Source organism: Herpailurus yagouaroundi, unplaced genomic scaffold, assembly GCF_014898765.1.
Source record: "Herpailurus yagouaroundi ecotype Mexico unplaced genomic scaffold, PumYag 202, whole genome shotgun sequence".
Lineage (NCBI taxonomy): Eukaryota > Metazoa > Chordata > Mammalia > Carnivora > Felidae > Herpailurus > Herpailurus yagouaroundi.
Genome location: NW_024412433.1, coordinates 1,053,494 through 1,066,959, shown reverse-complemented (window position 1 = coordinate 1,066,959; position 13,466 = coordinate 1,053,494). Strand labels below are relative to the sequence as shown.

Sequence of the window (13,466 nt, the reverse complement as noted above, 5' to 3'; positions counted from 1 at the left end):
GCAGCCGGGCCCGGGCCCGCGCCGCCGCCCCCGCTGCCCGCCTTCCCCGAGGCGCCCGGCGCCGAGCCCGACTGCTGCCCGCTGGCCTTCAGGGTGGACCCGTTCACCGACTACGGCTCCTCGCTCACCGTCACGCTGCCGCCCGAGCTGCAGGCGCACCAGCCCTTCCAGGTCATCCTGCGCTACACCTCGACCGACGCCCCCGCCGTGAGTCCGCCGGGGCTGTGGGCTGGTCTCAGGGCCGTCTCTGGGCGGCCTCTCCCCGCGCTGCCAGGTTAGAGGGCGTTAACCCGGGCTCTGCGCCTGGGGCACCTGCAGAGAGGGCACCTGCAGGGGTCCGTGGCCTCTGGCCTAGCACTGCTCCCCCTGGCCCTGGGGCCCCGTTCAGGTGCCCTCAGTGATTCCGAGTCTTAGGAGACTTGGGCTGAGCGAGAGTCCTGGTGCCGGCCCGGCGGGGGCAGGGGACTGCATGCCACCAAGGGAGGCCTCTCCCTTCAGTCGTGCAGAGATGGTCCCTGCTTGGGGACGAGGGCCGCCTCTGGTGGGTACAAGCCAAGCCATACATCTGCCGGAGCTTGGCACCGGGGCAGGCCAGTGGGTGGTGTCGGACGTGGAAGGGCCTCCGTGGGACCTGTGTCTTCAGAGGACTTGGGGGCACCTGATGTGTTCTCTGGAGGTGGCATGAGGGACAGGCCTGCCAGAGGGGAGACAGAGAGGGCCGGGTTGGCTCTGGTGCCCTGGGCCCCCCTGCGCGAGGACTGGCGGATGCTGCAGCCGGGTGGCCCCACAGGCACTTACTTACGGAGGCTCTGCCGGGCTCTGGGCCCGGGACGCCCACCGGCCCGAAGGCTCTGCCCAGAAGCCTGGGTGGCGCAGGTGGGGCGCTGTGTCCGCGGCACCCCTGCTCCGTGGTAAGGCTTCCAGGAAGGAGCAGGTCTTCCGTCCCCGCGGCACGCGGTTGGTTCCCTGGGTCCCCATGTGGACAACACACGCGTGACACCCCGCTCCCCCATGTACACCACACGCACGCGGCTCTGGGAGGCCCTGAGAGGTTCCGTCTGTCACTGCCCACAGCTTGCAAAGGGACAGGTGGCGTAGCGGCATCAGGCCAGGAGCCACCAAGGTGACGTCAGGATGGGAAGAGCCCACACCAGACGCACACCTGCGGGCTTCCTGCCCGATTCCTGGGGGCCCTGAGCAGGCCCCGCCCCCACCTCCTCCCCTGAGCCCCCACCAGTGTGCTGGCCCCCCCTGCCTGCTCAGCTAGGCTGGGGCTCTGACAGGTGGCAGACACGCTCCCAGCATGCAGTGAGAACAAAGGTGTGCTTCTCCCTGAACTTGTTCTGTGAGCTTGGAACCCTCGTGTCCGGTCCACTCAAGGCCATGAGTAGCAGAACGGTGGGGCCCGGACCCTCAGCAGGCTGCCAGCAAGAGTGGCCGTTGTCCCTGGGCTTCCTACGGGTGCTTGGAGCAGGGAGGGGCGCCATGGTCCCCACACAGACTGCGCAGCTGTGGGTGGGGTGACGGGCCTGGCACGTGAGCTGGATGGCTTGCAGACCACACAGGGTTTGGCGTCTGACCTCAGGCACCCGCTGTCCTGCGTGAAGGCCACAGGGCCCGGGGACCGTGCACACAGTCCCCTTCTCGTCCTGGCTTGTTCAAGGACTCAGGCCTAAATCCCTAAACCCATCCTGTGCCAGGTGAGGCTGTCGCTTCCTGGGAGGCCCTGCCCCTGTGTCCCCCCACCTCCAGAGTCAGTTTAGGGTGCTGCAGACTCTGGGATGTCTCTTGCGTCCCATTCCTGAATCCCACCCACCCTGTCAAGGACAGCTTTCTTCCTGCACTGTGATGTCTAGAGGCGTCACCAGCCCATCGGCAACTGTGCCTCTGCCCCTTGGACCTGGTGGCTCACCTCTGGGGCAGGGTCCCGCCCGTCTGGGGGTCTGCCCCAGCCCCCCCACTCCCAGGGAGGACTGTGGACCCCATTGGTCTCTGCTAGGCTAAGGGGAGACCAGTGCGGGGTGCGCCCTCTCTGGCTGGGCCCACGAGTGGACATGACGAGTGGGAAATGGGGGTGGGGGTGGGGGGCTGAGCTGGGCGGAGCCTGAGGAGGACCACAGGGGAGGGAGGAGTCAGTGGAAGGGGAGGCTGTGGTGGTGGAGCAGGCGTGAGAGGGGAAAGTGAGGTTGAAGGGGGTCTGGGGGACCTCGGGAGCCCGTCCCCAGCGTGGGCCAAGGACCACCGGTCACACCATCCACTGCAGAGTCTCCTTAATGCAGATTCCTGGGTCCTGGCCCCAGAAAGCTCTGGGGTGGGGCCTGGGAGTCTGCAGTGTTGAACAGGCTCCACAAATAGGCCTTGTGCACGTCGAGGGTCAGCAGAAAAAGAAGATGCCACCACGGGCTGCCCATAGTGAGGGGACAGAGAGCAGCCAGAGGGAAGTTTTAAAGACACCTGTGAACACTGGCCAGCGTCTGGCCGGGGCCGGGTAGGCAGCCCTGCCCTGGGTCTAGGGATCCACTTGGGTCTGGGGTCTGTGGTCTGCGGGGAAGGGAGGCCCCCCTGGATCTGGTGTCCACCGCTTCTGTGATTTCAGCATGAAACACCGTCAATGGCCGGCCAGCAGCCGCGGTGGCCCGCAGCTGTGGACTCCACCAAGCCATCACTTGCAGAGGCTGTGGGGGGTTGGGGTCCTTTCATAACCGCCCTGGGAGGACCCTTGTGCGCTTGGGCGCTGGAGCGGACAAGGAAGAACCCGGTTTGCTTCAGTGATCGTGTGCTGACAGAGGGGAGTGTGTGAAGAACAGATTCAGGGGCCGCGCACGTGCACCAGCGGCCCTCCTCGGGGCCACTCCTGTCCCGCCCGACCTCTCCTGGCCCGGAGCCCATCCCCCCATCGGGTCCCTCCCGGCGAGGATAACCGCATTCCCAGGGGCGGCCCTGGGCTCAGGAGTTCCCTCCCAGTGTGTGGCTCATCGGGAAGCTCTGGTTTCCCCCCATTTGCACCTTCTTGGCTCCCTTTGCCCGCTGCCGGCCTGTGAGAATCTGGGCGTGCTTCAGACTGGGCGTCAGTTTCCCTCTGGAAGCTGGGAGGAGGAGCAGGGGCCAGGAGGCTCAATTCCCTGGGCTGGCTCCTGGATGCACGGCCTCCTGCTGGCTCTGGTGACGTAGTAGAGGCCGTGCTCTGGGTCAGCTGCCCTGCCTGCCGGAGGCGCAGGCAAGCGACAGTGACCAGGAGTGGCTGTTGGCTCTGGAGGAGCCCAATGGGACCATCTCCCCCCACCCCCCAGGCCCTCACTGTCTTCCTCTCTGGCCGCCGTCCCCAGAGGCCCAGGGCCGAGAAGCCTGAGTGGGACCAGCGGTCAAGGGCCACTTCCCCGAGGCCCTGCTCTCCCCAGGAAACCTGCCCAGCTTCCCGGAAATAAGGCGTGGTTGGCAGAGGTGTCCCGGCCACCTGTCCACGTGATGCTTTCCGCGGGACAGGGACCCTCGCGCCTCGCCGGGGAGAGGGGCCGCGGCCCACTGTGACGGGGAGGGTGGCGCTGATGCCCTGCCCGCTGCCCGCCTGCAGATCTGGTGGCTGGACCCCGAGCTGACCTACGGCAACGCCAAGCCCTTCGTCTTCACCCAGGGCCACTCGGTGTGCAACCGCTCCTTCTTCCCCTGCTTCGACACGCCCGCCGTCAAGTGCACCTACTCGGCCGTCGTCAAGGTCAGCGTCCGCCAGCCTGGCCCACCTCCTCGCCACCCTCCGAGAGGGAGCCCCAGCGCAGGGCGGCGGTGGGGGGGCAGCCTGACCGGGGTGCCCAGTGTAGCGTGGAGGCTCTCTGGGAGGAGAGGTGCCCGTCGGGGGGGCGGGGCTCCCCACCCCGGACACGGGACTCCCTGACCCACCCTGTGGACCCGCCATTGAAGACATGGGTTACCCTGACAGGGGGCGTGGGATTTCCCATCACGGACGTGGGGCACCCTGCGGGGGGATGCGGGGTTCCCCATCGAGGACATGGGGTGCCCTGATGGGTGGGGCCTCCCCGCACGCAGGCCCCGTCGGGGGTGCAGGTGCTGATGAGTGCCACGCAGAGCACGTACGTGGAGGAGGAGGGCGTCTACCGCTTTCACATGGAGCACCCCGTGCCCGCCTACCTCGTGGCCCTGGTGGCCGGGGACCTCCAGCCGGCAGACATCGGGCCTAGGTAGGGCCACCGCTTCCTGCAGCAGCTGCTGCTGCCTGGGGCCCAGGCTGGGGGGAAATCCCGCCGTGGGCTGGACACGAGGCCCGCGTCCGTGGCTGCCCTGCCGAGGACCCCCACACCGTGGTTCCCGCTGCTTCGCACTGCCGGGCTCCTCCTACCCCACCCTCCCCCGGCCCCGGCCAGAAGCCGGGGCTCTCCCCCTCCCTAGCGTCCTCCTGCTGGGGCCACACCAGAGCCCGACACACCCTCGAGCCTGGGTGGGTTATCTGGACCCAGCAACAAGGGGAACCGAGCCACCCCCTTGGCGTGTGGCTCGGCCGCTGCCGCGGGAAGGGCCTGCGTGGCGGCCCTCCCGTGAGGTGGGGTGGCGGGCAGCAGGCTGACTGCTCTCGGAGGCGTGGGTGGTATTTGAGCCCAGAAGGAGAGGGAAGGCCTGCGGGCGAGTGGGGTGGGGGCCGCTCGGCCTCTGCCCACCCTCTCCGCCCTGTATTAGGAGCCGCGTGTGGGCCGAGCCGTGCCTCCTGCCCACGGCTACCAGCAAGCTGTCGGGCGCAGTGGAGCAGTGGCTGAGCGCAGCCGAGCGGCTGTATGGGCCGTACATGTGGGGCAGGTATGTCCCGGGGCGCCCGGGAGCCCGGTGGGCTACACGGCGGGCGGGTCAGAGGGCAAGTCCTGCCTTCCCGGGGGGTAAATGAGGGCCTACGGGGGGGGGGGGGGGGCCCCGTCTGATGTCCGGGGGAGGAAGGCCCCCCGGGCCTCTCACGGTCGCTCGCCCGCCCTCCCGCCCGGGGCAGGTACGACATTGTCTTCCTGCCGCCCTCCTTCCCCATCGTGGCCATGGAGAACCCCTGCCTCACCTTCATCATCTCCTCCATCCTGGAGAGTGACGAGTTCCTGGTCATCGACGTCATCCACGAGGTGGCCCACAGCTGGTTCGGCAACGCCGTCACCAACGCCACGTGGGAGGAGATGTGGTTGAGTGAGGGCCTGGCCACCTACGCCCAGCGCCGCATCACCACTGAGACCTACGGTACTGCCGCCGGCTGGCTGCCTGCGGGAAGGGTGGGGGGACGGTAGGAGCCCCACACGGCCAGGCGGGGCCAGGGTCGTCCGGGGTACCGTGCAAGGGGCTGAGAGCCCAGCCCGGCCCCTGGGGTGCGCGGTCCCCTGCCGCGTGCGTGTCCGGCGGGCTGGTCTTGGGTTAGCCCCACGAGGCTCAGGGCGGGGAGCGGCCTCGAACCTGCCTGGGTGCTCAGGCTGGCCCTGCCCCCTCCCACCTCCACTGCCCTCCTGTCCCCGTCCAGGGGCTGCCTTCACCTGTCTGGAGACGGCCTTCCGCCTGGATGCCCTGCACAGGCAGATGAAGCTCCTCGGAGAGGACAGCCCGGTCAGCAAGCTGCAGGTCAAGCTGGAGCCAGGTACCCACTCCCGCCAGGCACCCGCTCCCGCCAGGTACTCCCTCCAGGTACCCACTCCCGCTGGGTACCCGCTCCCGCCAGGCACCCGCTCTCACCAGCTACTCCCGCCAGGCCCTGCCCTGGGCCCTGCAGACGTCGCCCGGAAGGGCCTCCCCACCCCTTGCTTCCTCTGGCTGTGGCGACTCCGGCTGGATCCCTGCAAAGGCCAGGCTGGGTGCCCCCAGCCCTAGGAAGGCCTCCCCTAGGCTCCCTCAGCCTGCCGCCGCCTCTCACGGGCTCTGAGCGCTGGCCACCGTGATGTGCGGGCCCTCTGTTTCCTCCAAGGCCCCGCGGGCAGGGCAGGCCCCATCAGCGTGCGCCCAGGGCTCTGGGTACGTGAGGGACAGGAGCCGTGAGCCCTTCCTGCTCCGCAGCGCCCGACCACCCCGGCCCCCTTTCCCGCCAGACGTGGGTGGGCCGGGACACCGCCCAGAGCCAGGGCTGTTCCCCTTGCAGGAGTGAATCCCAGCCACCTGATGAACCTGTTTACGTACGAGAAGGGCTACTGCTTCGTGTACTACCTGTCCCAGCTGTGTGGAGACCCCCAGCGCTTTGACGACTTTCTCCGAGTGAGCAGCCCTCTCCCCGGGACGGGCCCTGCCCTCCACCCGCCCTGAGCCCCTCCCCAGCTCCCGGGGCTGCTTTCTGTCCTGGAGGGCGGCGTGGAGTCCAGGGGGGCCTGACGGCAGCAGTGCAGGGCACCGCCTCCTCCCTCCGGCTCTTCCCGGTCTCGGCCACTCGGCAAGGTCCACGTGGCCACACGGGTGCCTCTGCGCCCACCCCTGCGTTGGTGGAGGCTGGTGCGCCCAGCCCGCAGCCTTCCTGAGCCCCGCCCCACCTGCGCAGGCCTATGTGGAGAAGTACAAGTTCACCAGCGTGGTAGCCCAGGACCTGCTGGACTCCTTCCTGAGCTTCTTTCCAGAGCTGAAGGAGCAAAGTGTGGACTGCCGGGCAGGTGAGGCCACCGCTGGCCACATGTCCGCGTCCGGCTAGCCTTCAGCCCACCAGGGGCGCAGCGGGTGTGAGCGGGGGCAGGGGCGGGGAGGCTCTGCTGCAAAGGATGCCGCTCCTGCCTGGAGAAAGGCCCCCCCTTGGGTTCGTCCGCCCCCCGTCAGCCAACCCTGGCTGGATGGCACGGTCCTCAGGTTGGGACCCCGTGGGTGCAGAGAGGACAGTGTGTTTCCCAGCCTCGTGGGGCCCAGGCGGCTTCCCTGAGGAGGTAGCCCTTAGGTCAAGCAGGCTGAAAAGTAGGCACCGTGTGCAAAAGGCCTGGGGCATGATTGGCTGGGCAGAGGGAGGTTTGCCTCAGAGCTGCCTGAGGCCAGCTGGCCCACCTGTGCCTTACCCACAGAGGTGTCTCTGGGGCTCCGAGGGCTTGGGGCCAAAGGAGAGACTCGAGGTGTCGGACGCCTAGGGAGAGCCAAGATTTGCCAGAGAGCAATGAAGCGTGGCTGGGAGGCGTGGGCAGCGTGGCTTGGTTTCGGAAGGATTAATAAAAGCACCGAGGGCCTTTGGGGCTGGGGAACAGCAGCACGTGTGCCCCCCCCCCAGCTGCCCCAGGCTTTAAAGCAGGTCGCTGCCCCACCCCCTGCTCCCCCACCCCTCCCTGAGGCCTCGGTGCACCCGCCCCCCCCCCACACACACACCCCGGGCACTGAGGTTGGGTTTAAAGTGCCTCGCTGCTTTGTACCCATGAGAAGCATGGGGGGGTAGGGGCCCTCAGCCACCAGCTTCAGTCTTCAGGCCTCCCTGCGCTGCTTCACAGAAGCCCTTCCTGCAGCTCCAGGTGGCAGGCACCAGAGCGGACCCTGGCCTCCCCTAACTGCCCCTGCCCTGGGGCTCCCTGGGACGGTCACACCCGGGGACGCTCTGAGAGTCCGGGGTCGCCGGGGCAAGCTGGCTTCGGGTGGGGACCCCAGGACGGCATCTCTCCGGCAGGGCTGGAGTTCGAGCGCTGGCTCAACGCCACGGGCCCCCCACTGGCCGAGCCGGACCTGTCCCAGGGCTCCAGCCTGACCCGGCCCGTGGAGGCCCTCTTCCAGCTGTGGACCGCAGAGCCTCTGGACCAGGCGGCCGCCTCTGCCAGTGCCATCGACATCTCCAAGTGGAGGACCTTCCAGACAGCGCTCTTCCTGGACCGGCTCCTGGATGGGTCCCCGCTGCCCCAGGGTAGGTCCTGCGGCCGCCAGGGTGGCTGGGGCGGAGGGTGCCTGCCCGGCCCTGACCTGCGTGTGGCCCGGCAGAGGTGGTGATGCGCCTGTCCAAGTGCTACTCGTCCCTGCTGGACTCCATGAACGCCGAGATCCGTATCCGCTGGCTGCAGATCGTCGTCCGCAACGACTACTACCCCGACCTCCACCGGGTCCGGCGGTTCCTCGAGAGCCAGGTATGGCCTCCCACACCAGGCCCCGCCCCCACGGCTTCACTCAGCAGGCCGGGCCTCCGGGAGGATGGATGGTGTCCGGGAGGAGGTGGGAGACATGCGGCGTCTGGGTTGGCGCTGGGGACACACACCAGAGGGGAGGGGAGGCCGTGTCCTCCAGAGGTCAAAGCCGGGAGTAGAGGCTGGAGGTCAAGGCATACCGGATCCTGCGCCCGTGGGCAGTCCAGCCCCCGGACTGTGGCCCCAGGGGTGTCCGAGGGTCCCGGGCTCCAGCCTCCCCGTCCCGCACGCCTGTCCGCCTTCACTGCCCCTGGACCCAAGCTCCCTGGAGACGAGGCCTCTGCGGAAGGCCCGCAGCGGTGGGGGCTGAGAGGCCTCCGGCAGTGTGACCGCAGGCCGGGGTGGCTGGGCTGGCAGGCTGGGCCAGGGAAGGGCCGGGGCCACAGTGTGCCGACCTCCCCAGATGTCCCGCATGTACACCATCCCGCTGTACGAGGACCTCTGCACCGGCGCCCTCAAGTCCTTCGCCCTGGAGGTGTTCTACCAGACCCAGGGCCGGCTACACCCCAACCTGCGCAGGACCATCCAGCAGATCCTGTCCCAGGGCCTGGGCCCTGGCGCCGAGCCCAGCACGGAACAAGGCGGTGCCGGAGCAGACTCGGAGGTGGACCCAGAAGCACCGGCCCTGCTGCTCGGGGACGAGGCCCCCGGCGCCGCCATTTCTCTCAGGGACGTCAACGTGTCTGCCTAGCCCTGACCTCCCAGACACCACGATTGTGCCTTCTGTAGCCCCGGGCCCGCCGTGACTGTGCCTCGCCTCTGGCCGTGAGCTCCCTCCTGCGGGCTCTGCCAGGGACCTCCTCACGGCCGGCGAGGCCCGTGGACCTAGTCCCCCAGCTCTCTTGCACTGCAGGCCCGGAGAGGCCAGCACACGCCATGCCTGTCTCAACACTGACCGCCGGGCACTGCCCCCGGGGTGACAGCCCCGCAGTCCCACGGCGACTGCCACACTGTGCCTTACGTCCGCCGGGAAGCCCGGGCCGCGCCGTCCTCACGGCGGGCCTCCTGCCCACGGAGTCCCGCACCCCGCTGCTGGGGTCGGCAGCCTCAGCCGGCCCCTGGCAGAGGACAAGGACACAGACATGCCCTTAGTGTAAGGCCAGGGGACACTGAGGAGAGGGTGGACCTCCCTGGGAAGGGGTCCCCAGAAAGCCTTAGCCCCTCAGGGAACACGGGGTCCCGGGCCCCAGGACAGTCTGTCTCGCGGCTGTAACACCCCACAGGGAAGAGGGCAGGTGGTGCTTTCCCACCGTGAGGGAGAGGCCTGGGGGCCCTGCAGCCGGGTCACCGTGATCGTCCCATTAAACCTCCACTCTGCAAACAGCCCCCCCGGCCTGTTCGTCCCAGCTCGTCTTCCGCGTGCACCTGGCCACCCTGGCCTGTGCTCGGGCAGGGGGCTGCTGATGGGGCGGAAGGGGCTTCCTTTGCACTCCAGCCACTCCTGGCTCTGCCCTCAGAGGCCCCAGATCCTGCCCTGCAGCCTGGGGTTCTGAGGACCAGCAGCAGGCCAGCCCCGCCCTCCCGGCCCAGGCCCTCGAGCACCAAAGCGGAGGAGGCCACTTGTCACCACCCTCCCTCTGGGCCTTTCTCAGGGGCGGCCCCCATCCCTAGCTGGAGTAAAGGCAGGGGTGCATGGTGGGGGCAAGTCTGATCTTGGATGGCCAAGGGCCAACAGCCACCGGCACCACCGTAGCAGACGCTACAGGTGCGAGTGGGGCTCAGAGAAGAAGGAGGTCGGGGACTCCACTTGGGTGTCCGCCACGGAGGGCGACTGGCTGAGCGGTGGAAGGGGGGGTGTGACGCACCCGCTGAGGCCAAGGGCTGAGCCGGGTTCTGCTTACGATCGCCCACGGGCTCAGTCTCCTGCAGAGCCTCACGCCAGGCCCAGAAAGGACACATCACCTGGGCCACAGGCCAGCCCCGGGCACAGAGCCGCACTCTGCACAGGGGGCTGGGACTTGAGAGGACTGCAGCGTCTCGCCCAGCCGCCAGGTCACCAGTATCCCGTGGACTTTTCTGCTCTCTAGACCCCTCTGCCCCGGGGGACGGCCCGGTCCCCACGCACCCAGCATCTCAGGTGGTCTCCATTAGCGTGGGTTTGTGCATTAGGGCTGAGTGGGGTTCCACTCAGCCCAGAAACCTGGGAACCAGAAGGCTGGTCACCCACCCTGCAGGGGACGGACAGGGCCACTGCAGCAACGTCCTTGCGGAAGGGAGAACACAGGAGGCGTCCGGCAGCCCCCGCGCCCACAGCAATCCTGGTGCCCTGCAAGAGGCCTCGTCCTGGGCTCTCTGTGGCCCCTCAGGAGGATCCGTTCTCTTCCCAAACCAGGTGCCAACGAGAAGCCCTATTGGGGCTGAGCCGCTCTCTCGGCCTCTTCCCTGCAAGAGGGGAGGTTAATTTCAAGTCTCTAGTCACACCCTTTTCAGTCCCGGGCTCTTGGTCTCATTGGCAGTTCGGCGCTCTCACGATGCCGGTCTTGCCGCGGACTTGCCCGCAGCTCCACGGCCACGGTGCCTTCCCGGATGCTGCTGGGTGCACTTTGCTCCCTGCCTGCCGCTCCACCTGCCCGCTCTCTCCTGACTTTGCAAAGCTCAGAAGCAACTCCCAGCTGTCACAGCTAGCAGGATGACGCCCATCTCCTTGATAATGTCCTTGTCACAGTCCTTGTCACAGTCCTGGCTCTGAGCGACCCTCTGGGGCGAGCCGGAGCACTCCCGGCCCTGTGAGGCCCTGCGTTCCTGGCGTTTCAACACTCCTTGGGACCCTCCCAGCTCGCAGCCCGGGCAACACTTTCTTGGCCCATCTCCTCCTTGTAGTCTCTTGCCCAACGCTGCCTGTGACCAACACATGCTGCCGCTCTCCCACCAGGCTCTCGAGCACATCACACACCACCTGCCTTGTGAGTCACCCCAGCCGGGTGCTGACCGTGTTGTGCCAGCCACCACGGAACCCCACCTGCCAACGCTTCCACTTCCGGAGCGGCCCCGCCGGCCCCACGCCCATGGCACATGTGTCCTGTGTTCTGATAGAATGGCACCCTCTTCTAGGGGCTGGTTTCTAGGCCACAAGCTAAGTCACACTCCAGCAACAAACACCTCTGAGATACCAACGTTTTCAACAAGGCGTGTTTCTCATTCAGCTACAGGCTAGCAGTTGGGTGGCCTTCCCGTCACCATCACTCCTCAGGGACCCACCCATGCTGACGAGGGAGAGGACATCTGGAGCACTCCAGGCACCTTGCCAGAGATACGGGAGAGCTGGGGAGGGGCTCACACTGGCCACTGCCACCACGTGCACGGAAGGGGGGGTGACAAGTGGCAGTAGTGACCACACAGGGCTGGGGGCAGAACGCTGGGCAACAGCTGCATTTTCGGGACAGACAAGGGAGCAGCCAGGCTCCCCAGGTAGGAGGGTGAGGACCCGGGATGCGCAGAACAGCCAGGGCCAGAGGTGGGCTCCCCTCAGAGAACCAGCATCAACTGTGGAAATGATCATCATGCACATGACCCCTAGGGCCACTTGGGAGCAATAGGTTGGGGGGGGGGGGCGGGTCCTATTAGGAGCTTGTATTATTATTTTTTTTTTAATTTTTTTAATGTTTATTTATTTTTGAGACAGAGAGAGACAGAGCATGAATGGGGGAGGGTCAGAGAGAAAGGGCGACGCAGAATCTGAAACAGGCTCCAGGCTCTGAGTTGTCAGCACCGAGCCCGACGCGGGGCTTGAACTCACGGACTGCAAGATCATGACCTGAGTGGAAGTCGGACACTTAACCGACTGAACCACCCAGGCACCCCTTGTATTATTATTTTAGAAATGTTATCTAAAACATCACCTGAAAAGAATCCATTCCTCCGTCGCAGACAGCGCAGTGGGCAAGGTCGGCCTGGTCTGGGGTGCTGGCGGTGTCCCCGCTATAGCAATGCACCCCTGGGCCGTCGCCTTCTCCCTTTGGGATGTGCGAGGACCACGCAAGCTCAACACAGTGTTTCAAAGGAGTTGGACCCTTCGAGCCCTTGGAGGCGGAACCCACTCCTCTTGGAGAACTGACCGCGAGCCGGGCAAGGCAGAGCGGCCCTGTTCCAGCCTGGCCTGGGAGAGACTTGGGCTTCTAGGGGCCGACGCCCACGCCACCCTGGACGTGCCCAAAGAAGCAGCCCGTATTTGTGGCCCCCGCTGACCACCCCCCACAGCCCGGGACCGTGACCCTCACTGACCACCCCCCTTAACCCGGAAGCAGCCACGCACTTTGCGTTTCCTCACCTAATCCCCACAACCCCCCGGGGCCCTCTGTACCACAGGGTTTGTGGCCAAGAGCAGCGAGGAGAATCCTTGCCCAGGTGACTCCAGAGGGGTCCGGGCTCTGGGCCCCTGGACCTGCTGGGATGGTGGCCCGGGCCCCTGCCATCCCGCAGTGTTCTGAGGGCAGGTGGCTCTGGGACAAGCACGGTGGCGGCGGCCCCTGCAGGCTGGGGGACCTCGCCCCTACGCCCTCCCGCATTTGGAGACTCCCGGAGAGAAAGACTTGCCCACAGGATCAGGACCTTAGGCCCCTCTCTGGCTGCTGGGGGTGGGAAGCAGGGCCCACAGTTCTGTGGGCCAGAAACTGCCCTGCCATTCAGACCCGCCAGTGAAACTGAGAACGTGCCTGGCCCAAGTCCGCGTCAAGGCTGGTCCCTGAACAAAGACTGTTCTTTTGCTGGGAGTTCCAGGAGCTTCCTAAACCGGCAGGGCATGAAGCTAGTCCCTCCGATTCCACAGGGCCCGGGGCACCCTCCCTCTTTCTGACTCATGTGACTAGTCACCAAGCACCTTCAAAGAAACTAAATCTCCTTCTCCGTCGCTGGTTCAAACCCTGGGCCTCCGGGCTCACTCTCCCACCCTAGCCTCGAGGACCTCCTCCTGAGCCCACTGCACAGGGCACGATCCCTTAAAGTGCCTCTGGACCACGCCAGGGCCCGGGCTCCCCAACTGCTCATCCGTTTCCCACGCACGCCCCACTCTCATCTCACCCCTCGGGGGGCTTAACTCTCGTCCGCAGACTCTCTGACGCTCCTCCCCTGGTGTATGGGCTGCACTGGGTGACTCGCTCCCAGCGAAAGGAGTGTGGTGGGAGCGATGGAGCAGGACACCTGAGCTGGGTCGTGAAACACTGCAGCTTCCGCCTCCTTGGGTCGCTTGCTCTGGGAGAACCAGCCGCCATGATGTGAGGACACCCAAGTAGCTTCGTGAAGGTCCACACGAGGAACTGGGGCCTCCAGGCCCAGCCAACCTCCAGAGGACTTCGGTTCTGGCCACTATTTTGACCGCTATCTCCTCAGAGACCGTCAGCCAGAACCACCCACGGGAGCGGCTGCCACATTCCTAAT

The 13,466-nt window shown here is 66.6% G+C and overlaps 1 protein-coding gene across 1 annotated transcript in view; it reads left to right on the top strand.

Annotated features, from left to right (window-relative positions):
* RNPEPL1 (arginyl aminopeptidase like 1) overlaps nt 1-9,419 on the top strand; it is an 11,927-nt gene extending 2,508 nt beyond the window's left edge. The window contains exons 2-12 of the mRNA XM_040450334.1: nt 5-207; nt 3,572-3,712; nt 4,042-4,193; nt 4,687-4,803; nt 4,988-5,223; nt 5,498-5,611; nt 6,107-6,219; nt 6,497-6,605; nt 7,589-7,819; nt 7,894-8,036; nt 8,497-9,419. Coding sequence (XP_040306268.1) covers nt 5-207; nt 3,572-3,712; nt 4,042-4,193; nt 4,687-4,803; nt 4,988-5,223; nt 5,498-5,611; nt 6,107-6,219; nt 6,497-6,605; nt 7,589-7,819; nt 7,894-8,036; nt 8,497-8,784 — 1,847 coding nt within the window. The 3' untranslated portion in view covers nt 8,785-9,419. The remainder of the gene's footprint in view (nt 1-4; nt 208-3,571; nt 3,713-4,041; nt 4,194-4,686; nt 4,804-4,987; nt 5,224-5,497; nt 5,612-6,106; nt 6,220-6,496; nt 6,606-7,588; nt 7,820-7,893; nt 8,037-8,496) is intronic.
* Nucleotides 9,420-13,466: the final 4,047 nt, after the last annotated feature.